At 43.3% G+C, this 27,782-nt stretch overlaps 1 protein-coding gene across 2 annotated transcripts in view; it reads left to right on the forward strand.

Moving 5' to 3' along the window:
• VPS8 (VPS8 subunit of CORVET complex) overlaps positions 1–27,782 on the forward strand; it is a 60,057-nt gene that overhangs the window by 22,996 nt on the left and 9,279 nt on the right. For both annotated transcript variants that reach the window (XM_065748576.1, XM_065748577.1), the window contains exons 25-42: positions 392–464; positions 2,218–2,337; positions 2,911–2,982; positions 5,846–5,965; positions 7,433–7,489; positions 7,871–7,953; positions 9,044–9,128; positions 9,771–9,869; positions 13,035–13,124; positions 13,553–13,599; positions 17,471–17,612; positions 18,210–18,299; positions 18,735–18,777; positions 19,521–19,624; positions 20,606–20,684; positions 22,066–22,148; positions 26,280–26,360; positions 27,456–27,625. In XM_065748576.1, the coding sequence (XP_065604648.1) occupies positions 392–464; positions 2,218–2,337; positions 2,911–2,982; positions 5,846–5,965; positions 7,433–7,489; positions 7,871–7,953; positions 9,044–9,128; positions 9,771–9,869; positions 13,035–13,124; positions 13,553–13,599; positions 17,471–17,612; positions 18,210–18,299; positions 18,735–18,777; positions 19,521–19,624; positions 20,606–20,684; positions 22,066–22,148; positions 26,280–26,360; positions 27,456–27,625 (1,638 nt within the window). The remainder of the gene's footprint in view (positions 1–391; positions 465–2,217; positions 2,338–2,910; positions 2,983–5,845; positions 5,966–7,432; positions 7,490–7,870; positions 7,954–9,043; positions 9,129–9,770; positions 9,870–13,034; positions 13,125–13,552; positions 13,600–17,470; positions 17,613–18,209; positions 18,300–18,734; positions 18,778–19,520; positions 19,625–20,605; positions 20,685–22,065; positions 22,149–26,279; positions 26,361–27,455; positions 27,626–27,782) is intronic.

The raw sequence follows: 27,782 nt of genomic DNA on the forward strand, positions 1-27,782 counted from the left end.
ATAGCTGTGTTTACTGTATTTCTTGGGATTTGCCAGAGGTCGTTCTGAAATTGCCCTGTTATGATTAATTAGTGAGTTCCCCTTTCTGGAATCTATCCAAGATCACAAACTTTTGATTCTGTATTATTATTGCATCCTAAAATGCCAGAGAAATGACTTTTTTTTTTTTTTGTGGGAAATCCTGAGATATCCATGCAACAAACTGATGTATTGTGTGTTAACAGCAGTCTTGTCTGCTATATTTGCTCTCAGGATATACAAAATAACTTTGTTTTGTCTTTAAATCCTGAAAATTACATCAGAAAATAAAATGTTTTCTTCAGTCTATTTAATGTTAAGAGTTAATTTAAAACAAACAACCCACACAAACCTTTCCCTTTATTTTCTATAGCTGCTGCTTGGCGGGCCGTGCGTATCCGTTGGGTGATATTCCTGAAGATCTGGTACCTCTGGTTAAAAATCAGGTGGGCAACCTTTTGAGAATTTAGAAGAGAAAGCATGTGTCTTATTTCATGAGTTTCTGATTGAAACCAATTGTTAATCTGATGTCTGATAATGGTTTTGTTACAGAGAGTACCTAGCTGAAATCACAATTTGTTTGTATCAAAAGTATGACAAGATGTGCAGGCTGCATGTTGTGAAAGTTGGCATGGTGACTTCCAAGTAGATCTCCTTTCCTTGTTTCCATCAGAGCCTTCAAGCCAACTATTTCTTTCTCTTTAAGCTGTGTCTGAATTTCAGCCTAAGGCAAACCTTAACTTCTTTGGAGGCATCCCCAGGAGTTTATTAATATGGAAAATGCTTTTGATCATCACTTTGTGCTCATAAAAATATCTGTCCTTAATTTCTGGTTAGCTTCACTACTAAAATAGTTTTCTTTCTGGCACATAGTATTTCTCTGTAATTTCTGGACTTAAAGAAGAGGTAGTGCTTTCCTTTTGGCACTTCCTTTTTTCAGCTCAGGGGAGGAGGTAATTGCATTTGTTGGTAAACTAGAGCTTGTAGCTGTATATACATGGTAGCTCTGGGTTGTTGCAGACCCCTTCCTCACAGTATGCAAGCCAGGCTGCTTCCTTCTATCAGTCAAGCACTGGGCTGTTGCCCTCTTCCATGGCCTTCTTGAGTTGTTCCCTGCATGCTCTCTAGACCTGGCACAGCAACAGCTGTGGCTTGAGGTCTGAGAAACAGAAGTATAACCAGCACCAGTAGCACTGGGGAGGAGCCATCATTGTCTCCTTGTTATAATCTCTGATAACACTCCTGAGAGTCTGCCTTAAGTAACATCTTCTGTCTCAGTTCTTAAATCCAGCACTTTAGCTACATTCTTTAATTTTAGGTTGTTTTTGTACTAGGTTCTAGGTGGCAGGTTCAAGGAGGCTGGGTTACACAAGGAAGGCTGTGCTTCTGAAAGTCAAGCTGCTAATCCCTCCTGACTTCACTGTCACAGTGCTAACAAGAAAGTTAACTCAGAACGGGAGTGAATGAGAACATGAGACGCTTCCTGCTGGGTGGCATTTTTATTGTCTTCCTAGGAAAGCATTATTGCCTCTCAGTTCTCCATAGGATCCCAGTGCATACCTTAACACACAGTGACAGACACTGGCCACTCTGCAGCCCTTCTCCTGGCAGGCAGATCTGTTAGGAGCTTTGGCAGCACAGGACTGAGACAGCTGGAGCAGCTGCTGTCCTGTTTGTTGCTTTGGAAAGGACTGGACATCTCTGTCAGTGGCTAGATAAAGGAGTTGCTTTCATTTTTGAAAGGCATACTCAACTTTCGAAGTTAGGAAGTCAGCAAAGGATCTGGAGTTGGGTAGCACTTGTGTCAGTCTTTGCAGACCCTCAAAGTGAGGGGGCATGTTTGTTGGCTCTTCCTGAAGGAACTGCTGACAAGGAGGGCAGCTGTGCTCTGGTTTAAAGAGCAGTTGCACAGCTGCTGAGGAGAGCTGCCAGCATGAGCAGGCACTTAATCTAACTTCAGACTGCAAGAACGAGCCTTAATTTTTGTACATTGGTTGGTAAATTGGTTGGTGAGTCTAAGGAAGGGTTTTTTCTCCTATTAATAAGTATCAGGAAATGTCATTCAAGCACACTGATGGACTCCTATGGTATTTTAAAGCTTAAGTGCAAGGCAAGTAGTGATGCTGCTTTCCAGTGTGTTTGCAATATCACTTACCTGAAATCCATAGGAAACCTGCTGTGTTTGAATCCTCATTGCAGATCTTTGAGTTTCTCATCCGGCTGCACTCAACGGAGGGGTCTGTGGATGAGGAGGTCTACCCTCACATTCGGACCTTGCTGCACTTTGACACTCGGGAATTCCTTAATGTTCTTGCTTTGGTAAGAGACTGCTGACTTCTTCCAGAACAGTGCAGCACTTGTTCTTTCATTATCTGTGTTGTGGTTGTATAATCTGCAAGATTCTGTTAAGTACAGGTTTGTGCTTTAGCTTTACTGACTTGATGACCAGTTTTGATGTGTGTTCTGTAAGATATCAGAGGAGATCATAATAGTCCTTTATGTCCCTAAATAGAAGTTGATGAATGTGACGTTATATAGATAGAGAGCACTCTGAATGCAGAGGCCATCTAAAGCATAGATTTAAAATAAAAATATATACTTGTAAATTCAATTGTACTGACATATTTTTCCTTTATTAAAGGTTTGTTTTTTCTTTCTAAGTTTCTTGAATTTCCTCTCTCTATTTGGGGCTGTTAATTTGACTTAAAGATGTAAAGACTGTCACAAAAACACAAGTTGTGTCTTATTACATGAATATTACCTAAACAGCAGGTAAAGAGCTTAAAAGCATTGTCAGCTTTGTGATGCAGCTGCTGCTTCACATTGGCTTATGTTTCTGGGGCTAGGAGTGGGCAGCATTCCTAAGATGTCAGTGTTTCTCACCTCATGCAGACTTTTGAAGACTTTAAGAATGACAAGCAAGCTGTGGAATACCAACAGCGCATTGTGGACATCCTTCTGAAAGTGAGTGTGCCTAAAAATGAACCTGTGCCTGATTGTATATAACCCTGCAGTAATGCCTGTAACTTAGATGAGGGCTTTCCAGTCCCACACTGGTTGAGGAAGTGGGCTTGGATTCACCACAGCCAAGGTGTGCTGGTTGGGTGCTTTAGAGTGAAGCTACGTGACGTGAAATGTGGTGACAGAGCGGGCTCCATCCTATCTGTGATTACACCTGTGTTTTGTTCTTAGGATCCTTCTTTCTGTGCTGTCCAGTTCATTGAAGTCTCCTTCTCATTTGATTCCACTCCTTCATTCTGTCTGAGCAGAAAAGTTGTCCCAGCAACCTTGTGCTTGGCAGGATACCAGTGCTCTTCTGCTAAATCCCTGCTCCTGTGCCTGTGCGTGTTGTGTTCGGGATGTAAGATGCTCAGAATGACAGGCCTATCTTTAGTAGATGGGAGAGAAGAGGCATGTCAGAGTTATCAGGCTGGTACTGTAGAGAAATCACTTGTCATCTGCAGACTGTGTTCCTTAACAATGTTCTCATTAAAAGCTATTGCTGCCAAATGCCATTTGGTTTCCCCTTCAAAGCTGTCAGCATTAATAATGAGTAACTCCACTTGGAAGCTGTTTATGTATAAACATATCATAAGCAGTGTTTCCCTGTCGCTGTCATCACTGATAGATGAAAGCAAGGGCAGCAATGAGTGAATTCAGTGACAGAGCTGCTGCAACAGGCTGTGTTGGGTGACCTGAGAAATGCTCCTGTGCAGGAGCTTCAGGGAGCCCGACTGAGTCAGGTGCTGCTGTAGGGTTGTTAGCTCAGTGCTGGGTTAGCCCATGCTTTGTGTCAGTAGCTGCTGTCAGCAGGAGGTGGCACACTGCAGCTGTGTTCTGGAGTTACCGTGGGATGTGTTTCTTCAGCACGATGTAGGCTGTGAGAAATCATTTGTAAGGACTTGGTGCTGCTGGCCGTGTTGTAAGTTCTGTCCTCCTGCAACAGAGCCCATCATTCCTTCCAGGAGGGCAGCTGCTGAGGAGTGCTGCAGGATGAGATGCATCTGCAGATAAACACCTTGGTGTTTCAAGAGCTCTGTGTCCCTTCATCTGGAATCTGCTTTCCTTTTGAATAAAGACTTGAAAAATCTCAGGACTTTTTTACATAAAAGATATCTGTCTTCTGCAGAGAAAGCACTCAGGAAACAGCTGTGCTTTTAGGATTGTTTGGGTAACACAGAGCAGATACTTGCCAAATATGTCATCTTTCAAAATGCCCAGGTGTTTGGCCTGCAGCTTAGGTAAGGTATCTGTATCAGAGTTCTGAGAGTTTCATCTTACCAAGGACTATCAAGGACCCAGCTGGTGAAAAACAAATCCAAAACAAATTAAATACTTTTTTTTTTCTAGCCAACCGTATATTTTATGCCATCAGCTAATGTCATTCTTACCAGGCTCCTATATAAAGTAGAATTTGTAAACAGAAAATTAAAATCGTTAAAAAAAAAAAAAAGATAGCTGATATTTCAAACAGAGCTGGACTCAGTTCCTTAGCATGTCTAAACTGTCTGCCTCCATTTGAGTAAGGTAACCATTAGCATCTCATGGGATCTGGAGCTCTGAGTCACTTGGAGAAAGCAGCTGCATCTCCCAGGCATACACTGGATGAGGTTATAAAGCGTGAAATGCTGTGTGTGGGCTTTGCTGGAGCACCTTTCAGATGTCAGTGACAGAGTGGTTCAGGTGATGGATTTCCTTCCAGCTGAACACCCTGCTCGTGGAGGGGGAACTCTCCAAACACAGACATTTCATGTTCCCTCACTGTTTGGGTTTTTTTCCTTTTGCAGGCACAAGGCACCAAGTGTCATGCTTTTTTCACATGCCAGACAGGTGATGAGCACTGTGCTGGTTTCAAACCCTTTTTGTTGCAGCTTTTTTGCTACCCAGGCTTTCTGTAATTTCAAGCTGAGTCAGCACAGCTGCAGGTTTCTCAAAACATTAATTGACTAACAACTTACTTCAACGTGAGAAAAGAAAGTTTTCTCCAGCCCACTCTTGTCATTGAGTCATTTCATCAGTTCTTCTGTGTACCCTAGCTGAAGTGGTAAATGCCTGAGGCTTCAAGTCAAATGCATTTTTTTTCTTCCTGTAATTCTTTGTTTTGTCTTTTTGCTTCATGTGACATTTCTCTGCTGTGTATCCTGTGATTAGCACAGTCCAGAGATGGAGATAGAATCATAAAGATTGGAAAAGAACATGAAGACCATCCACTTCAACCATCAAATGTCTTATTTAATGAAGTAACAGCCAAAAAATGCCCCGTACCTTTAGGTCCATATATAGACTCTTAGAAGTGTTGGAGTTGGAAGACACCACTAAAGGCCAATCTGCTCCAACTTCTCTGCAGCAAACAGGGGGAGTTGGACCAGATGGTCTTTAATGTCTCCATCCAGGGGTTTGAGGCCCTGACCCAGTCTGACATTGAGCATCCCCAGGGATGGGACATCCACCACCTCTCTGGGCAACCTGTGTCAGTGCCTTACCACCCTTATTTCCAGTCTGGAATTCCACTCTCTTAGTTGGAAACCATTTCCCCTTGTCCTGACCTCAGATCCTGCTAAAGAGTCCATCTCCTCCTTTCTTATAGTCCCCTTTAGATACTGGAGCCCACATGGGCTCCTCCAGAATAAGTGGAGATTTTAGATGTGTTTTGCTCCTCTCAGGTGGAGCACTGCAGGGATAAATAGGTGTGAGTTTCCTCAATGCTGTTTAGAGGACATTCACACAAAAATTCAGGGGCATGGAGGAATTCTTCCTTTGTAATTGCCTTCTTATAGACAACTGCAGAATCAATCACACATTTCTGTTTCTCCTTAATTATTCTTAGGTCATGGTGGAGAATTCTGACTTCACCCCGTCGCAGGTTGGCTGTCTCTTTACTTTCCTTGCCCGTCAGCTCGCCAAGCCCAACAACACTCTGTTTGTGAACAGAACGCTTTTTGATCAGGTAAGCGTTCTGTTTTGAGGAGCAGAAGGATTTCTAAAGAGGATCCAGCCCCACAGAAGGTGTGCCTGGTGCTGCAGACTAAGGCAATTCTGCCTTATTTGCAGACTTTGCACTTTCAAAGAGGTGGAGTGAGAGACACCACCGAAGCTGGTTGTAGGAGATGGAATTAGTGTAATAATGCCTCTGCTGTTCACCATGGAATGGCAGATTTCTGTGGTCAGGAGGGGGGAAAACAAACCCTGCAAGGTCAGGAATGAATCTGTTTTAAGCCCCAGTGATTGTTTTGTGACTCTGTTGTCACTAGTTCTACGTAGGAAGATTATCAGTGTAAGGAGATAAAGGGTGCCAACTAAAATGGCACTCCTGAACCTACAGAGCTGTTGTATATGTTTGTATCTAACAGTTTCTGTGGCCACCATCCTTTTCTGCTGTTTGGATCAGGCTGAAAGGTACCAGTGCATGCCTGAAGCTTGCACAGGTTGAGTTTATGTTAGAAATTGTTTGGACTGAGAAGGATGTTTTAACAGCTACAGTACTTGTGTTGCAGTGGTAATACAGCTATGTGAACACTGATAAACAATGGGCTAGGAAACAGAATCATTTAGGATAGAGAGGGCCTGTGAGATCGTTGAGTCAACTGTCATCAAACACTACCAGTTCCACCACTAAACCACATCCATAAGTGCTATATCCACATGTTTCTTAAGTGCCTCCAGGGATGATGACTCTGCCACTTCTCTGGGCAACCTGTTCCAATGCCAACTCTTTCTGTGAAGAAATTCTTCCTGACATCTAATCGAAACCTCTCCTGGTGTAACCTAAGGCCAGTGTCCTTCATCCTAATTTAAGACCGAACAGGAGGTTTATGGAGTTTAAATAGATTTGGATATTGAAACATTTTAATTGCATAATTATGTGATTTTTTTTTCCTGGGTTTTGGGAGAGGTGGCACAGTCCAAGAGAGAAGTTAGAAGGGTCGGAGTAGTGGTTCCAGCTGTTCTGTGTATTAGTGCAGATGAGATCCATGTGGTCACCTGAGTTTTTTATATTCCCTGGGCTACCCAAAGTTTGGTCCTAAATCCAGTGCAGGATCATGATTTTCCCTCCTGTGATGTCCTTCAGCAGTTCCCATTTACTCCAGTAGTCTTAAGTGTCCTTATGTACAGGATCAAGTGGAGAGTACCTCATAGATGGGTAGCTGTAAATTCAAACCAGTGTTGGTGCTCACGATGTGCTTGTACCAAAGGCTGCTGGACACTTGTGCATCCACTTGTGATCATCAGGAGATGATCAGCAGGTTGCCTGCATGGTTTGGTTTGGCAACCTACTTCCTTTGAGTGCATCCAAAACCATTCTGGAGTTTAGGACGTGTTTGACTCTTAGTTTACTTGTGCTGCAGAAAAATTCACAGGGTAACATCTATGGTAACTAGGCCTAAGTCTTGTTAACTTCTACATCCTCACACAGGTCCTTGAATTTCTGTGCAGTCCGGATGATGACTCCAGGCATTCAGAGAGGCAGCAGGTAATGGCCCTTGGGGAAACATTTCTGTAAGCCCTGGGTATGTCCAGGCTGTAGAGCAGAGTTTGGCCCTGTTGGGCATGGATGCTGGCTGAAGGTCATAGTTGAGGTTGTGTGCCAGAGCAGTTAGCTAGTGTAAGAGCAATGGCCTGAAGGAGGAGTCTTCCCCAACCTTGTCCTCAGAAGAGGTTTGACAGCAGTAAGATCAGAGGCAGGAACAGTTTTATGTAAATGCATAACCTTCATAGCTAATGGGGACGGTCAATTACAAATAAACTGTAGAACAAGCCCTGTGTTAGACAAGTTTAATGGAGCCAGGTACTTCTGAATGGCACTGACTGTTCAGCTCCAGCTGCAATACAAACTGCTCTTCCATACCTGCAGGTCCTGTTAGAGCTGCTGCAGGCAGGAGGGATAGTGCAGTTTGAAGAGAGCCGTCTCATCCAAATGGCAGAGAAAGCTGAATTGTAAGTTGTTGAGTACAGTATATAAATACTATCTTTAAAACTCCTCCATAGCCTTTTTTCCTTCCACATCTTGTTTCTCCTTCACAGCTTTGTTTAGGATTGTTTTCCGTATGCGTTCACATATGGTTCATTGATTACATTCATGTTTATCTGTCCCTGTCTCTCCCTCTCTTCTAATCTCACTTGGTGTGCTTGCTCCATCTTATCTTAGCAGTGCTTTCTGTTAGACCTGTGGGAACCTTTCAGCATGGAACTGTGGGGCTTGATGCGTTTTGGCACTTCCTATCCTAGAGCCCAGATTTTGTTCAAATGTATAGTTGTCTGTTTGAGTACTGTACCACTGACAGATGGAGATGACTCTCTGGGGTGAGGCCCACAGGTGGATTTTAAAAGCATGGAAGGGTCTGGAGCCACCCCCACGGTACTTGTTATAGAATTGAGTAGGAGAGACAAAACTCAGTGTCTGGGAAGGCTGAAAATTACCACCATCTCCTTTAGCTGCTTTGCCCTTTCAGAAAGCGTCTGTTATGCCTGAGCAGAGTCAGCCAGGGAAAGCATCTTCATCCAAGCCTTCAGTTTGGTTGTTATGTGAGTTGATTTACCTTACTATAAAGCACCAGAGGGGTAGATAATGGTAGGGTGTGCCATGCCTGTTCTCTTGCATGTCCTAGAAGGAGTGGCTACACCGCATTTTTCAGCCCTGTTAGGACTCAGAAATACATTGCTAGCACTTGAGAATCAGAACCCTTTTTATTTCTCCTTGCTTGTGAGATTCTTGGGAGCCCAGGTCACCAGCTCTGCCATTTCTCGGAGCTAAAGGACCCATGGCATGAAGCTGTTTAACAGAGTCTTCATGTTCTTTGCTTCGGTTGCACCTGTTTTCATCCCAGGTCTTCCTGACTCAAAATATTAAAGGTGTTCATTAAATACTGAAGCTAAGAAGATGTGTCATAACACATTACTGAGTCATATTCAGTGTATTTCTTCAAGTTAGTATTGTGGATTGGCATAGCTTAGAGCTGACTACGTTATGAAATAGTGAGATGATCCAAGAACAGCAGAGCCAGTGAAACCTGATTTCTCATTTTAGTTACCAGATTTGTGAATTCATGTATGAGCGAGAGCTTCGCTATGACAAAATCATTGACTGTTACCTGCGTGATCCAGTGAGAAAGGTGAGTGAGTAAATTTCTCCTTTCTTCTCCATAGCTGGCAGCCTGTCCTGCTGGCAGTAGTGTGGTGGGGCACAACAGCCCTGCTGTCTTGTTGTACTTCTGTGTTATAACATGTCCTGCTGTAATGCTGAGTTCTGTTACAGCGGAGGCTTCTGTACTTGTGTGCATGTGTTGGAGAGAATTGACTTCTTTTAAAAGCTTCAGAGTTTTTGGTTTCTCTCTGGTAGTGAGGTGGTCAAAAGATGTGCTGAGAACTGTGCAGGAGGACCTGGCAGAGAGGCAAAGAATTCAGGAATACCCTGGGAGAGCAATACCACCCCATGGTAGAGGAATCTTTTCTCTGCCTATACTTTTAGCTGAAGATTGATGCCCTGTGCTTCTTCCTTGTGAGCAAGAGGTGGTTGTCTGTAGTAGTGGAGGAACACTCTGACCGAAGCTTTTAATACTTTTAGTGTCATAGTCAGTTCTGATCCTTCTGGCTTTTATTTTTATTTTTATTTCTACTCGTGGCAGCAATTCAGGAAGCTTCTGACTTGCTGAATAGGAGAGGACAAGCCCTGAGGTCATCCTCAGACAGTTAGCAGCAGTACTAACACATCACTGAAGAGCATACTGCACCACTTATGGTTTTATGCTTTGCAGGAAGAAGTTTTCAACTATATTCACAACATCCTGTCCATGCCTGGCTACAGTGCTGAAGAAAAGCAGTCAGTGTGGCAGAAAGCTTTGGAACATATAGAGGTACAGTCTATATTACACCTATGATAGCTGAGCTCCTGCTAACTCTCTGGCTCTGCCTGGTGCTGTTCTGTTAGAAGAGTCTTGGGGCTTGAACAAAACAATTAGCTCTCACTTTAAGATGCGTGCATCATTTAGTAGTGTCATACATTAATGTAAATGCACCTCTTAAATTCAAACTGGCTTCCTTAGTTTCCTGGTTTCAAGTATTGTGTTTTGGATGATGGCTTGTAAGCCCTGTGTAGCAGGGAAGTAATCCATGTGCAGGGCTTTGTATCTCCTGAACGTGCAGCAGCAGTGAGGTCAGGACACTGATACTGCTGACTTCACAATCTGTGGCATCAAATTTGTCATGTTACAGTGATAATAGCATTCAACCTTGATATCCTGGCAATTCTAACCTATGGGAAAACAGGGTCACAGCTTCTGCTGTAAGATGCAAACTGTTCCTAGGCTTTATCTAGCTAATAACTTTTCCTATATCTTCAGTTTTTCTTTCCATCAGGAGATGGAGATGTCTGAAATAATTGCCCAGTCAGTAGACAAGGGGAGTACATTATACCTCTAGTAGTTTCAAGCTGGTGCCAGTCTCCTCCGGGGTGATCTGGAGGTGAGCCAGGAAAATAACTCTGGCTGTGAAGCAAACAGCCATGCACTTGCCCGGACTATGTAGCTGAAAGTGGTTACAGAAATCTGCATCACACAGAGAGAGCAGAAGAGTACCAGGTACCACTTGAAAGATACAGAATACTTTTAGTCTCTGCCACTATCTGGAAGTAGTCTGCTCTCCAGATGTGCTTTCAGTGCCTATGGGAAGTGATGGTAATGCTGTGGAAGGCTGACACTGCTCTCTTGTTCCATGCTGGGCTTTCCAGCTTGAGCAAACTGTTGTCCACTTTGTTGCTTTCTTCTGTCTACTTTGTTTTTCTGTCCTACTGAGTACCTGTGTCTCTGCTTGTATTGCTGTATATGGCACAAATTGCTTGGCCTAGTGAGTGACTGAGCCTCCATCAGTAAGCCTTTGCCTGTGTCTTGGTCAAATCACAGGTAGGTCTCCTTGCTGGGGCTGTTCAGCCTTTGCAATTGCTGTTCTGTGCTTCTGTCAGCACAAGTGAGAAATGTTGTGGGTTGCTCTTCCTGATGTTTCTTATTGTGTTGTATGGGTTTTGATAAGCTTGTCATAGGCAAAGAGTGTCCACCTTCTATACTGAGTCATTTGATTTTGTTTCCTCAGTGCAGAGGAGACTCTTCTTTGTACTTCTGATGCTGTACAACAATACAGTGCCCAGCTTGTCAGAGCTGCACGCTCGTCCTGCAACTGGTGGACAATAGAAAATACTCTCCTCAATTTGTCCATCTCCATCCTGCTAAGTTTCTTGCACGGTTCCACCAGCCTTGCAGATGCTGGCTGCCTTTCCCTGTACTCTTTGCATCTTCCTCCATAAATCTGCTGGGCAAATAACCCTTTCTGTGGGTCGCCTTTGTTGGGTGCTGCAGTTGATATCACCTCCCTCTTTCCTTTTGACATCTCCCTTTTTCAGGGATCGCTGTACAGTATCTGCAATTTCATGTGGCTTAGTGGCTTACTGGGAGCTGAGGGCTTTGTTCTTCTCAGGTGTATGAGTTCTGTTCTCAAACATTCAGAAGGCTCACAATAGTGAATTTTATGTGGACATTATAGTCTTCTAGGATGTTGCCGTGATTTTAGTCTTTAAACAACTCTCCTTTCATCTGCTGAAGTATCAAAGCAGGAAAGCAGCCTCTTCAGCTGAAATTAGGAGCCTTTAGAGAGGCTTTCCTGTTTCTGCTCTTTTCCTGCTGGCTGTGTCAAAAAAAATACCAGTCAGGAATTCTGTCTTTTCTCCATCATCCCACGTAGCAGTTGTTCCTTGATGTCCATCTTCAAAGTACAGCCTAAGACCTTTCTTTAATGTTATTTGTGGTGATACTTTCTGTCCTCGGGCACATGTGGCCTGTGTCAGTACTGCCTTGTCAAGGGCTGTCTGCCCAAGGAGTGACATGTTCACAGATGGTTAAAGCTGGGAGATGCACTGATCCAAGAGCTGCAGGGAGGCTGGGCCACTGCACACCAGCCTGGCAGTGCTGTGCTCAGCACGCCTGGGAACTCCCAGCAAAGGTTTCTGCAGAGAGAAGCAGATGAGGGCCATCGTGCTGCGTTTGCATTCCTGCATCCCTCTGATTGCACTGCTGTGATGCTGAGATCTCCTGGGCTCACACACTGCAGAACTGCTTTACGTGCAATACAGAAGACAAATTTTGCTTTGGAAACCTCACGAAATGCTGTTTCTATGATGTGTTAGGTTTGGTCCTCCAGTCTGGAAAAGTAGTAACACCCTTCCTTGTTACTTGCTTTCCACTCTTTACTGTGATCTGTTGTCCCCAGACTCAGTGAGTGCAAGCTGCTACCTCTGTCTGGAAGCCAAGCTGATGAGTAACTTCAACAGTTTTTTTTTTCCTTCAAAATGTATGTTTATGGATGTTTTCTTTCGTTATCGCCTATACCAGTTGTTTTTGTTTATTTGTGGGCTTAGCAGGATCTTTTGTGGAGGGTTGACAAGTACCCAGTACTGTTTGGAAGCATTCGGAGCAAAAACTCATGTTCTATGTCATATAAACTGATATTATAGGAAGACTTTTGGGTTAGGCTTGACGAGAGGCAAACCCACAAGCATCTTAAAGAATGAAAAATTCTTATTACTCCATGAAGAAATTATACATTTTTTCCCATGTCTGAACAGATATCAGAGGAATTAAGTTATGGGAAATCTGCAGTTCAACCCCTGATTCAGTTCAGCTCAAGCCCCTTGAACAGTAAGAAATGTCCTAGAGTCAACTGATGGCTTTGTTTCCTTTCTGTCGCTGGAACTCTTCCCAGCTGGTACTAGCTGGTCTTCTTGGCATGAAGTAAACCACAGCTTTCAGAAAACCTGATGAAATCATTTCCTCAAGTTAGAGCTGAGATGGTTTTTTACAATCCACCCTTCTATTTTTTTTCATAATCATTTTTTGTATGATAGTACTCATTATTTTACAACTTTCAACTAGGGAAAGATGCAGTTACAATGTGAACGGTCTCAGTGATGCTGCATAATTACATTGTCTATAAAATTAAAAGTGATGATTTTTACTGTGTTTCCCACTCTAAAGGAGCTGCTGCTACTCAGCCCGTGCAAAGCAGCTGACTTGGTGGCCATCCACTTCAATGAGCAGATTGAGAGCATCATTGCAAACCTTCAGGTACAGTGGCAAAACTCATTAACGTTGGCACTTCTTTACAGTGAGGTTGCTGTTCTTGTCAGAAATGATGGCTAGAAGTAATGGCTAGTTGGTGCTGTGTCATAAATGGAGAAAAACAGCTTGGTAGATACTCAGCTGCAGAAATTATTACAGGTGGATTATTGTACGTGCTTGCTGAAGTTCTGTCTATAAAAATGTATGATCTTTGTGTTGCTGTTTGCATCACTTGATAATGCAGTTTTCAGTTTGGAGTGCAGCATGGCTTGCATTCATAGATCAGCAAGTGTTCTTGGAGAGAGTGATGGCGTTAATTATTTACTCAAGGTAAATGTCTAAAGGCACCAGCCATGAGCCATGAAAGTAGTTCAGGAGTCACTGCTGTATAGCTCATTACTTGAAGTAATAATGCTCTATCTCCTGCTGTACAGGACCAGTTCTTGCTCTTCCAATTTCTACGAAGTCTGCTTGATCCAAGGTACGTAAGAAAATTTGACCTTTTCCAAACTGCATGACTTAAAACATTTTTCTGTGGCACAGTGCATCAATATACAGTCTACATCCAGATTTGGGGCTCAGAAAAGGTATTTGCTCTTCAGAATGCCCAAAGGTGAGAAGGGTAGCACAGAAATAAGTGCTCTAGGGATTATCCTTCAGCAGAGCCCACGCTGCCTTCCTAACTGGGAAGCAGTGTGGGTTCCAGTAAATGCAACGTAACGCCTCCCCCATGGTGGGGGGGAGTGGGCATTGCCCTAACAGCTTCTTTGGAAAAGCTGTGAAATGATTCCCCTGTGACTGAGCTGACATTTGTGTTCCCGGGCACCCACTGGTTTGATTACTTGATCAAGCTGCCCAGATTTCACATACATAGAAATATGTTTCGATCTATTGACGGTTTCCATTTCTGTCACTTCACAATTCCTGCCATGTCTCACTGCAAACTTCTCCTTAACTAGTTCCTTGTTCCATCTGCTCCTGTTCTTTCAGTGTTTCAGCACTGTGTGTTCTCTTTTCATTGTATCAGTTTCAAATGCTTTAAGACCTTGTTTTTATACATTTAGTTCGTAAGTCATTTATCTATGTACATATCCAGTAGCAATTGCTAATGCTATTTAAGGAGAGATCCTGCTTTGTCAATTAGCTACAAATTAACTGTGCCTGATGAAGAGGAGGAGGTGGAAAAGGTAATATATCTTACATTTAGATATTAAACTTAGATAGTCTCAGCGTTTCAGTTCTTTGTTGGAATACAAAAGCATGTCTTAGATGTTTTAGATGATGAGTTTTGGATTTTCCTTGCGTTTTACAATCATCTCTGTATGGAAGGGATTAACTCCCACGCCTAGTATGTTCCTTAAATGTCAAAACAAAAACATCGTTTTGCCAAGAAAATATGTTAGTTGGGATTCATAGGAGATAAATGGAATGGTTTAGATTTAAAAAAATAAGTGAAGCTGAGGTGATACCCAGCTGGCTGCTGACTGGGGCACTGTTGGTTGTGCTGTGATACTGCTTACAGCAAGCAAGACCCAGTGCAAGCAGTAGTTAACCTGTCCTGTCCTTTTGTGTGTAGAACAACTTCCATAATCCCCAAGTGATAAACAGATCTAGTTTAGCTCTACTGCAGAGCTAAATACAACTGTTTTTTCTGTAGTTCTGTCCTAATAAAGATCAACATACACGATCAAAACAGTAGTAGGAAGCGACTTTCTCTATCTGATCTTCCATAAGATCTCTGCTTTTCCCCCCAAGACTCAAAGGCTCTGCAGCTGGCCTCGGGCCGTGTGACCTGTCTTACTGTGCTGTCTGCAGAGGTGGTCAGCATTCTGCTTCCACCTGTGCTTCAAACTCCTCTAATTCTCTACTGCAGTGTGATGTTCAGCATCCCAGGTAATGGAGACGTGCCCCATACTGCCAGCGATGCAGTTACCAGATTTCCCAGTAAGGAAAAGTGGGAAAGTTGCACAGAAAAGAGCAAAATTCTATACTGTGAACTCACGTGTGGCAGTGACTGGCTTTAAAGAAGGAATTCCCAAGGTTTAAGCTGTTGCTGTTGACCTATGTTTCTAGTGTGATCCTAGGTTTCTGGAGGGACCTTTTTTCCTTTTATTTTATTTTTCTCTCTTCAGTAGCATTCACTGTCCTTTGTGTTTTTCTCAGTGCTCTGAGGTTGTATGCTTTTAAGACAAGAAAAGCTTACCTTTACCCAAGGGAGGAGGAAACCTGACTGCAGGACCTCATCTATTGATTATACCCATACTTTGTAGTGTATCAATACCTTAAATAGTGACTAGGTTCTTCTGACATCTCGCTTTTCAGTCAATCTGTATATTTATATGCTTTTATCTGAGAAAAATGTGTATTAAAATAGGGAATCAAAGAAGCTTTAAATGTCTCAGATACAAAATGTTGCTTGATGGCACGGGGGACTAGGAGCGTCACGCTGCTGTAACGACACTGAGTTGGTGGAATTGCATTAGGGATTAATTTGGCCCATTTAATTTAGCTGGAGATTTACTTTAAAGGAGTTGGGAGGGGGAAGGGAGAAAACAGGGTTAACAGGAACTGCTTAGGGAAATTAAAACTAAATGTCCTTATGCTCGTATCTTATAAGCAGCCATGGAAAGTGGAGAATGTTGTGTATGTTACTCAGTCCATTAATCACAGCCATTGCCAGTTTCCACTTTAAACTCTTGAGGTTTTCTTCAAAAAAAAATGTGATGAAGCGTGTCTGCTTGCAATACAAAGTCATGTGTTGTACCAACGTGTATTTAGCAACTCAGTGTTCTGGGTCCATAAACATATCAACAGATACCCAAAGTTGCAGTGTGTAACAGAGGCTTTCCTCACTGACAGCCATCCACAACTCCAGCAAAGCTCAGACTCCCTAAATTTTGTGGGGAATCAGTGGTGATCTCTTCCTTTCAGCAAGGAGCACGAAGAGTGTGGCTGGGGAGCTGTGGGGTGTTGAAGGAGAAGTTGATGGTGTTGAGCTGGGCAGGACCTGCGAGGCTCAGGACAGCTGCTTGGTTTTTAACATTATCAAAATCCATTCCCTTATTGCTTGTCTGGATTTCTAAAGTGAAATGATTAAGGAGAAGGTTGGCTTGCTCATAAAGTCACAAATATTAGGTGTCAGAGTTATTTCCATACTGTACTTTTGTTCTCATACTAAAAATGTGTAGCTTGCCATTTTTCTAGACAGAAATTGTTTTAGGCAAAGTGCTTCTTTTTTTCCCTTTCTTTCCCCCCAGTCTAGTAGAAAAGAGGAGGGGAACGCTTGTCAGAACACTGCAGTTTTGCACTATTATGTCCATATTTGGGACAGCCTGATCAGTAGGCTTTCATTTCTGGACAAATTTCATTTCTAATCAATCAAGTTGCAACTGCACAAGGCTTCTTTGAGCTTGCTGGGGGCACAGCGTTCTCCTGAGCTTCAGAATGGGCTTAAGAGCCACAGCAGTGTGGTGTCTGCACCGCACCGACCATTGTGGCAGAGGAGATCAGGGAGACAGCAAGGGCAGGAGGCACGGCAGTGGGTGGGGGCTTCACCTGCGTGCGTTGATTAAGCAAATCTCACGCTGGGAAATGAGGCAGATATTTTTAGTTCCAGTTTAATACAGTTCTGTGTGGCAGCTGATTGCAAAACCCTTGAGAGCAGAGGCAGCCTTTGGCTTGGCCCTGAGCAGTATGCAGAGAATGTTCAGACTGTTACAGATGGAAACCTGCTCTGCCAGTGACCCAGTACGGGTTGACTAGTGCGTAGTTATCGACTCTGCAGGAGCAATTCACTGGTTCTGTTCAGTTGGGCAAGAAATAAAAACGAGGATGTTGCATTAACAGAAGCATGAAGACGTGTCTGAGTGAAGTAGATAGAGGGGATCGTACTCTAGTGGAAGATACACTGAAAAGTGATAATGTGGGTCAAAGAACAGCTTCAGTAACAGTAGGCAAAAAGCAGTAATTCTTCAAGCATGCTTGGGGGGATCTATAGGGCAGACACATAGCATCTGAAAACCACTCGGGTGCTTGATAAAGCTCATCAAATAAATTTGGTGGGATTTTGCATGTCTTTGCCATTGAGTTGCTGAAGATGTATCAGTGCTGGGATCTTCCTTTGCAGGAATCTTTGATGTATACTGAGACACGAGTAGAATTTGTTATGGAACAAATGGAATGCCTCCTAACAGACTCTAGGATGAGGAATTAGTAGACATGGCATAATTCTTTCTCTTACAGCCAGATTTTTTACTTTTGTGTTAAGCATAAGAGTCAACACACAACTGAATTAACAGCTCTTCTTTCTGGCCTAACAATTTGAAGTGTCTCCTGTGCTTTTTACATCCCAGAGAAGGCATCAACCAAGACCTGCTGCACCTACCACCCCACGTGACAGAGCAGTTCATCGAGCTGCTGTGCCAGCACAGCCCTGACCATGTTCTGGAGACACTGAAAGTCCTGGAGTACTGCAGGCTGGAGGAAACCATCCAGGTAGAAAAGACGTATCATAAGGACGTGGGGGCTGGGGGAAGCATTCATGTCAGCTCCCACCAAAGAGTGGATTGTTTTTTCAATATTTGCCCCCTCAAACTGCCGAACCGCAGCCCTGTTAATTGTATTTAATGTACTGACCTTGAGTTTAGCCTCAGGGCTAATAGGGAAGGCCATTAGTACACTGAATCTTTCAAGTGACTGCAGAATCCCAATAGTCTGAGTTAATTCTGGCTAATGTTGAAGGTATCTGAAATAATTCAGGCCAGGGTTTTGGGCAGCAGCACTGCCAAAATTTGACTAATGCTGGGATAGTGATTATTTCTTCCCTTTAGGAAAATTTTGTCTCATCTATCCTTGATCTGGATCTCATAGATTTAAAGATTGTAATGCTGATGGTGGAAATATAGTGCAGCTTCAAAACTGAGGCAGTGTAGGCAGGGAAGGTGGGGCAGAGTCTGTTTGGTGCTCAGCCTGGCTGATGTACTTGTGCAGAAACATCCTCTCTGAACATGCAGCTGTCTTTTGGGGGAGTAAACAGACTCTGGCAGATATCTTAAGATAGATGTTCACTTTTTAAACCATGTTTTAACGTAGATAACCCAGAAACATCAGCTCCATGAAGCTTCCTCATATTTACTGGAGAAGAAGGGAGATATCCATGGTGCCTTTCTGGTTATGCTCGAGGTACAGTATACTGAAATCCTGAATGTGGCATTTTTGCCTGAAGTCCTGAATGTCACACTTTTGCCAGGCTCTTCATCAGCACGATGTCCTGTGTTAAGATTTGGTACTGCCACTGCTTCCCAGTTTCCCCACTGCTGTCCATATAAGCACTTACCTAATATCAAAAAGTGGAACATTGAGTTGCCTGTGGGCTCAGCAGATCACTGAGCTCTTCTGGCTTCCTTTGGGTGCTGTCTTCAAACATTGACTGGATAATGGATACTGAAATTTGTTTTTTCTTAATCAAAAGTAGTCATTTACCTTCTGTCTTCCTTTCAATATTTGGAAAGAAGTGTATGCAGTGCAGGTTGTATTGGTGAGCCCTGGTAGCCATATCTTTCAACCCTTCCTCAAAGTTCTGCAAGCTGCTCTTCTGAGTTCTCTCTTCTGTTTCAGAGATTGCAGAGCAAGTTGCAGATGCTTACACAAGATGATGGAGGTAAGTTACCAAGTTAAATTCCATTTTCTCTTAAAAAGAGATGAATGCAAAAAATATAAAATGCATGTTTGACAAGTGGCATAATGAGGTCCTCTTTCAGTTTTCTAGCTATTGCAGTGGCATTTCCTTAACTTCGCATTCATGTGGCTGAGGCAGTTATTCTGATTATGCTTCCTTCATCTGTTACTTTGATCACTGTTGAGACTTGTAAACAAACCCATGGGTTTTATTGTACCTGCTCAGTTCTGTTAACTCTTGATTGCAACTGTTACTCTTAGTGCCTTACCAGAAATGTTTCCCTTGTTAGGATCCATTCAAACTCATTACTGAGCTTTACCAGTCATTAGATAGGAGCAGTGATTACATGAATATAGAAGCAGCTTTTAAAAAGAAAAACCTTCTCATGGAAGTAAGAATGTTCTGCCTACAGAAAACGAGCACTCTTCGCTAGCCCCAGGATTCAGGGGTGCATCTAATCAAATGCTCTGCTCCTATTTGCTACTTGATTGTGTCCTCGACTACAGCTGAATCTCCCATATTTGATTACGTGGAAAGTCTTAAATGCTGCAGTAAATAGGGCATCTATTGAAGTGCAGAAAATCAGGACCTGTCTTTATAATGCAGTAGTTCACTGTGGGGAGCAGCTTTTAGGTGAGCAACATGAATTTATTTTGCAGCATGACTGGGGGTTAACGTACCTAATCATTTCTGTAATTGCAATTTGTTTTTTACCCAATGCTTAGGTTCAGCAGAAATCCCCTTGCTAGAAAGCATTGAAGATACCCTAATGAAAACAATTGCCCTTTGCCAGAGGAATTCACACAGCTTAAACCAGCAACAGCGAGAGGTAAGGAATAAAAATAAATCCCACATCACTGCATTTCCAGAGACTTTATCATTGTGTGCTCCTTCCTTTCCCTGTCTATTCCATACTGACATGTCTTGAGCAGCAGTTGTTTTGCTCTGCCTTGTCTTCTTGTTGCTCAGGTTTTAATCCCACAAGAGAAATCTTCACTGGTAAGGGTGAAGCACAAAATAAAGCACATACCAGCAGTGGAGAAGTAAATGAGCAATATCCTTTCTCTGTTTCTAGCTCCAGTTGAAATTTTGGTTGAATGTTAATCAAATACCAAAGAAAACAAAGGATCACAGCTTTTATAACACCACATCAAGGCACTGCCATCGTTAGGTTTGAGCCATCTTTGTGGTGGCAGAAACCTGATAATGTTACCTGCACTGTGGCTGCAGAATACTGCTGCTCTGAATACTTCACAAATCCTGCATTTAATGTCAGACTGATCTTTAATGGCTGGAGACAATACAGCTTGCCTGAGCTCTTGCAGAGAGAGTGAGGTTGTGTTTTCACTTTGCTGATGTCACTGACACAGAACCTATTTTTACTTCTAATAGTGTGCTTAACATAGGTAACTGAATGCAAGACTGAGAAGGCTGTGCCTGAGGAGCTGGCATGTCTGGAAGTCAAGAATGGAGTAAAAGTAGATTCGTTATGTTATCACAATTCCAGGAAGGAAGCAGTGAGAAAGGGGAAGAGGGAACCACAGGAGCCAAAGATGTTCTGTATTCAGTCTCAATCAAACAGTGTCTTGGTCTAAGATTGGAGCAACCCTGGACTGCTCTTCATGAGTGCTTTGCAATGATTTTAATGCATTTCAGCTCTGTTCCACTGTAGAGAAAATACGAGAAATGTAATTCTGTTTCTCATAATGTGGCAGTGAGCCTTTCAAAATGGGCTGTGATACTGGTCACACCTCATTTTCGTTTTGCTGTGTTCTTACTATTTTTTTTTCCTCGCATTCAATTATTTCAGGCCCTCTGGTTTCCCCTGCTGGAGGCTATGATGTCCCCACAGAAGCTGTCTGGCTCTTCACAGTACCGATACGCTGACTGTGAGTATCTTGACTTTTGGTGGCCCCAAATCTGTGTGCTGTCTTTTCTCCTTTACTGACTGAATAGATGAAAAGCAGTTTTGTTACTCAGTTCCTGCTTTCACTGCTCTTGCAGTACATCTAGCTTGTAGTGGCTGTAGGACTAAGCTCAGTGAGGTCATCTGGGGAGGCTGCAGCTGTCAGGTACTGCTTGTTTTTGGCCCTGGGTGGAAGAGGGACCCTATCACAGTCCTATCCTGTTCTCAGCTGGCTCTGTTCGGATGGTCTCTATGAAAAACAGTGCACACAGTGTGTACTTCCTGGACTTTGAGTAGCTTTGGAAACCTTGGTAACTTTTGACATAACACTGCCATCTTTTCTGCCTGGCCTTTTTGTGCTCTGTCCTTGCATCTATCCAGCAGGACACGAATACATCAGCTAAATTCTCTAGTTTTAGCTCCAGCTCTCTGAATCTGTTGTGGGTGTCAGTAGCATGTGTAGGGCAGTATTCTTGGAATGACTCTTTTTATGGGAGATTTAAGACCAGCTAAAAAGGGACTTAAATACTGACATCTTGGGACAGAATAATGCCTTTTGCATGATTACAGCCCTATACTTCGCAGTGACTGTGGTCACACATGGCTAAGGACTGTAACGTGTTATGAGAGAAATTGGATGGTGTTCCCCTTGTCTGGGCCCTGTTGTTTCCCATTAGCTGTACTTGGATTCAAGGGTGTGTGGAGTTGAACAAACCAAAAATAAAAATCATCACTCCTCCCTCAACTCATCTTTGCCTCCAAGAGTGCCCCCTAGGTTAGCTGTTTTGAGAGCTTCTATCTGGAGTGATACCAGAAATTGCAAGAACATAGTACACTTAGATACCAAATAGCTGTTTTTGTTTTCATTCTTAATGTGTTAGTTCCCAAACTGCTCTAGCTATCTAATTATCCCCACAAAGAAGCTGAATTGCTGTTGTCCACACGTATCAGATGTTGCCTCTTACTGTATGGAACTGGGGGATCAAGAGGAGAAAAAAAAGTTTCATACAAATACTAACAGTGGGAAGTTTTAGAGTCAATGGGATTATAACACCAACAAGGGATGCAGGTGGAGAAAAGTGAGTGACAGGGTTTCAAAGAAAATCTGAAAATGTGAAAGTCCACTGTATGTAGGAAGTGGGAGGGGGGGAGAGGCATTGCTGTGTTGGCATTTTTGGAATGTACTATTTAATGCAAAAAAAGCTGCATGTGCTTCGTGCAAAACATACATGAGGTAGAAAGGGATAGGGCTGTTTTCATATTAGAGAAGATGAGCTGAAACAGGACTCCTAATCTGAAAGATACACCTCTTTACTCCTTGAATATTCACAACTGTTGGTAACTTTTCATGCATGGTATTTCAGCCTTGAAGAGTTTGACAATGCAAGTGTTGAACAACATGGCTGCGTTTATTGCTCTTCCTTCAATCCTGCAGAGAATTCTACAGGTGAGTTTCTGGGGAGAAAAACGTAGCAAACAAACTTTTATCAAGCTGTGCTACTCCGTCATTGGGAAGAGCTGAACACATTTGTGATGTGCTAGTGATTTACGTGTCATTAAGCATCAGATTAACTGATTGCTGGGTTCAAAGCATCTCAGTAAATGTTCAGGTGGTGAGAGTAAGTCACAAAACTTGGTAGGATGACCTGGAAGGCCTGGCAGCCTCAGGAGATGCGGGAGCACACAGACTAGTGAGAAGACAACTGAGGTAATTTCTGCAAACCAAATGAAATATTATCTCAAAGACTGTAATTACTTTGAGACTGAAACTAGCAGTTCTGGAGGCTGCTCCAGCTGTAAAGCCACTATTAAGTGCTCAGAACTACATTTGTTGAAAGCCATTTAGCTGCAGTGCTGGGGTAGATGGTTATGAAAACACTAAATCAAAGTTTGTGGGTGAGAGATATCAAGACTGGGCCCTTTTAAATGATGGCACAGTACAATATTAGGAGTAGATATATCTATTTTTATGGCAGCAAATGTCTCACAGAAGAGCTGATTGCAAATATCTTGAATGACCACAAGCAGATTTGTGCTGAATCTTGTTCAGTGGAACATCAGGAAGGTTGAGAAGGTGTTGAATGTTTCAGCATAATTCAAATATTTCATGCCTTTTTTTGTTTTTAGGGTCTCTCTTTTAGTAGAAAAATCCTCTATAGAAGTTGCCATTCATATCCTGGAGGCAATGAAAGAATGAAATATGTAGCTGTACAGTGAAATGGTTGGTGTGAAGGCACTGTTGCAAAGGATAACAGGATGCCTAGGGTGCCTCCTGAGAAGTACTTCTAACTGGGGGCTGCAGTGTTCAAGGTGTTATTTTGAGCTGCTCTGGTCACTGGGGTTGGAGGTAGGGGGAACTCCTGTTCATTCTACTTTCCTGGTCAGCCTTACAAATTCAGTCTGACAACACAGATTAAACAGGCAAGCAGTTCTGTGCAGCTAGAACAAAAAAAATGGGGAGAGATGTTGTCTTCTCATAAATTCAGTCTAGTAGAGGGAATTCCAGGTGAAGAATATTAGCATGATAACTTCACAGAACAGTTGTAGGAATGGGTACCATGTAGCTCAAAAGTAGTGTGGGCAAAATGGTGTTGTGTAAAACACAGTAGAAGATCCTACGGGAAGGGAGCATGGTACTGGTTTATTAGATAGCTCAATAAGTTGATTTACCTCTTAATGCTCATTCTTTCCAAGATTTCATTCACTCAGTGGCATATTTGCAAACACCTAGATTGTATGGGTCCAACCATGATTGTGGGCAGCAGAGGAGGTGTCAGCTGTCCCCTCTTTGCTGCACCCCTGAGGATCCTCTGATTGTTGACGAGGTCTCATTTAGGACAGTCTAATGATACCCCTTAGAAGTTGCTGTCTGTTTTAAGGTGGACTTTTACTTTGGAATTGCCTTCAGCTTCTTTAAATTGTGGACCAGAATGCTATTCATTGTGATTCCCTTGGATGGGAATGTAGGTTTTAAAGATACATCTATAATCTGCTTCAGGCATGTGATATCCTGCCAACTTGTCATCCTCCTTGTGTTGGGCAGTGGGATCTTCTGCTAGCAGGTCTGTGCTGGGCTCTGCACAGCAGCTCTGTGGCTTCCTGAGCCCAGCACATCCCCTCTGAATGGGGTTTCATGAGGCTGAAAGGCCAGCATTGCTCTAGGTCACTTTTGCTTGTGTTGTAGCTGTGTTGTGTTGATCTACTGCTTCAGAGCTTTCCCAGGATGCCTGTTCTTTTGCTTTTGTTTTGGTGTACAGCTTGGCCCTTGGAAGAGAAGTGCTTTGAACTCAGCTGGAAAAATGATGCTGGGAGCAGTGATAGATGTCTTACGGTGTGGCCATGGCTTGGGTACACCGCTCAAATGTTCAGAGGCTCTGAACACATGATTGGGATCAGGAAGGAGACTTTCCCTGTGTTAGAGTTACACTGCACTGGACTTTTTGCCTCCCTGTGTAGCATCATCTGCTTCCTTGGATTGCCTGGGAATGCCATTCCAGTGCATGGCACGTGTGCATGGTGTCTCCCCAGAACACTCTGAGCAGCTTTCTCAGCTAGAACATAAATACATTTATCTCTTTCTTTTAGCCCTGGGGTATGTTCCTTTTGCAGAGCTCTGTAGTGGCTCTTTGAAGCTACCTAAAAATTGTAAAACCTAGTGCCAGGCAGTGCTGTCTCAGCTCAGCAGTGTGTAGGACCTCCTTGCAGATGTCACTGCTGTGCCACTTTGTGACCATGAATATTCTCTTAACCAGGCACTTCTGGGCCATGGTTGGGTTAATTAACACAGCTGATGCCTGAATCAGAATGGAGATCTGGAAACACCAGAGGTTTAAATTCTACCTGTAGGAGCCCCGAAGTGGGGAGGGAAGGAAGGGACTGTTTAAAAGCTGCTGTAGAGTGAAAGCAGGAAGATTTTTTGCCATCTCTGTTCAATGTCCTGCCTGTCTTTTAGCTTCCAGCCCTGACATTAGTTTCAAGATTTGTTTTATGTCTGACAGTACGTTCATCTGCCCTCTTGAAATAGGACGAAGCTTCAGCTGCAAGTGAGAGTTCATAGTGTATTTATTACTGCATTTCTGCAGTGCTGTTAGCAAAGAGAGGTCTATTTCCTGGATCCAAGGAGAAAGTGGAAATGAAGGAGGCTGAGAGGCTGCATGGGCAGCTCTGGTTTGCAGCTCAGGACTCAGCAACTCTCCCTGACCTGCTGGTGCTGCTCACAACAGGCAGGCAGTTGGGTTGGCTCCAGCTCACCGTGCTGAGTGTTCCCAGCTCCCCATGGAAATACCCAGCCTGGAAAAAGCAGCTGTGATTTGTTCCTCATTTGGCATAACTGGTTTCTAGTAATGGGCCATCCCGTGCTGCGTATGTGGAGCACGCATAAATCCCAGACGGAGACAAATTTTATAAGGTGGAATTAATGAAACATATTCTTTCATAAAAGTAATTGAACTCAGAAGGCTCTTGTGACTGTAAATTCTGTGGGGGCCGAAACCAGCAGATTGGAAGACAGCTTTATAACTTGATAGAAATGTGAAATTACAGCTCCAGAAGTTATTTTCGAGGCAGGTAGGCAGCAGCAGCCCAGCCCTGGGCAGCCATGGCTTTAATGGCAGCCAGCAGGAAATGTGCTCGGGATGCCTGCACTCCACTGCCACGCTCAGCTTCCCTCTTTGGGAAAAAGGTGATCCTCTTCCTACCTGCTATTAGCTTCGATGTTATCGAGCCTGGAATAAAACAGAGCAACTGAAAGTTGGCCCTCACCTCACCCTTCTCCTCTGCAGATCTGTGGGTGGCTCTTGCATTGGACTAGATGATTTCTAGAGGTCCATACTGACCCATACAGATCTGTGATTCCAGTTTGTGTTTCTTTTCCCTCCTCTTCCTCACTAAAGAGAAGAGACAGGATGCTTTGAAAGTGTTTACTTGCAGCTAATCTGCTGTCTGTAAATGCTGGAGTTTTGAGTTACCTCTTTGGCTTTCCCTGGCCGCAGCAGTAACTGGTGAATTTAAACCTGACATTCTTTGTGTTGTAGATCACATAGGTGCTGATGGAAGTCGTGCATGCCCTGCTGCTGTCTATAATTCATATGGTGACTCAGTGCAGTGTACTTTCAATACCGTTGCTTGTAAATTATGCATGCAGAAGGAAAATGCTGTGTTGTTTGAGGCTGTACCACTCACCTAGTGGCAAGGAGCTTCTGCAGCTTCTGTGTGCCCCTCAGCTGCCAGATGCTTTTGACTCCAGTGGAATTACTCGGTGCCCACTCTGTTGCTGCAGGAGTTTCCTGCTGGTCTGCATCCTCTAGCCACCTCCTGGAGATTCCAAGGTCACTTCAAAAACGTTTGGACTCAAGTGCAGTAATTAGTACTAATTAATATGGATGTTGTCATCCACTCTGTTTTGCTAATCACCAGTTTTCCCCTCAATACTTCTGATCATTCTGCTTCCCTTGTGCACATACCACGTCTTCAAACGCAGAATCATAACTTCCACGTGCACTCCCAGTCTGGAAGGGAGGGAAAAAGAAGTTAAAAATGAAAAAATACGGAATAGGTGATGTTTTGTTCCTTCACACAGGATCCAGTTTATGGAAGAGGGAAACTTGGGGAGATTCAAGGTCTCATCTTGGGAATGCTGGACACATTTAACTATGAACAAGTAAGTTGCGTGCGCTTCTGCTCTGCCCACTGCCACATACAAGGATTACTTGTAGCTGTCCAGTGTACTACTCTCTCATTTGCTGTTTGCCTCTGCAGGGCAAAGTAGATGGCCATGCAAGTGATTTATATTTGTATGATGTGGGAAGGGGAATGAGTCTGTGTTGCTCACAGACTGCAAGTGAAGGGACTGACAGATACATGGTGATGTGAACATCACTGTAGTTGAATCCAGTGTTAAATGTACTGGAAGCATTGACACCCACATTTTCTCCAGCTTATCCTGCAGTTAGGGATTCAAAGTGCCTTTAAAATCAGTCTGTAAAATTGGAAATAGCCTCACTGTAGAGGACTGCACATAAAGAAATTGTCTGTGTGTTCTTCAGGGGGTCTGCTCTGAGCAGCACAGGCTCTCTGGTCAGTCAGTGTCTGGTTGCCTGGTACCTGGACCAGGCTATTCCCTTCGGTTGCTGCCTTCCCAAGGAGCCACCAGTGCAATCTCTGAAGCCTTTTCTGTGTTGCTGTTATGGAGCATTCACACAGCACAGACCAGGTATCCCTGATCACTATTTTATTGCTTCAGGAGGCACTGACCACTCAAAACTAAAGGAGTTTTGCTGTTGGTTCTTCAGAAATGGAGCTCTCAGAGCCAGCAGATGAGAGGTAGTCAGCATTTCTTTTTTGTATTTTAATTGTGAATCACGTATTTGAGCTTCGATCTTTTTTCTGTACATTTCTAATAAAATAGGGGATCTACACAGTGGCTTAGCAGGTAAAGAGGAAAAAGAGAAGCCTGGTAGGGAAAATGACAAGCTGAGCCTGTTCTCCCACATCTCTTTTAACGCTCTTGGACAAAAATCAATAAAGCACTTATCTACCCATTTAAGAGTGAAGAGGTATTGTCTCCATTAACATGTGATAAAAGGCTAAGTGTTCTGAAGGCAGCAGCTGCAAAACATGTGAAGAGAAGCAATTTGCGTGGCTGGTTTTGTTCTTAGCAATCTGGTAAGCTGCTTGTTGTGAAGAGCTGAAGAGTATGGGACTTCTGTAATGAGGAAATGACAAAAATGACCCCTATATATTGTCTTCCATGCAGACCCTTTTAGAGACGACCACGAACCTTCTAAACCACGATCTCCACTGGTCCCTGTGTAACCTAAGAGCTTCTGTCACTAGAGGGCTTACCCCAAAGCAGGATTACTGCTGCATTTGTCTACAGCAGTACAAAAGGAGACAAGAAAGTGCTGATGAAATCATTGTTTTCAGGTAAAGTGAAAGGATAGAGTCACAGGTGAGATCATGTTATTAGCTTAACAGAACAAAAGTATTCCTATGAGCATGTGTCCCCTGCACTGTACGTGGGCTGGCAGTCAGACTGCTCAGCCAGCCTTCCTTGCATGCAGACAGCTCTGCCTCAACTGAA

Source organism: Cyrtonyx montezumae, unplaced genomic scaffold (assembly GCF_038088225.1).
Source record: "Cyrtonyx montezumae isolate F1298 unplaced genomic scaffold, pur_monq_1.0 scaffold_5, whole genome shotgun sequence".
NCBI classification, from domain to species: Eukaryota; Metazoa; Chordata; class Aves; order Galliformes; family Odontophoridae; genus Cyrtonyx; species Cyrtonyx montezumae.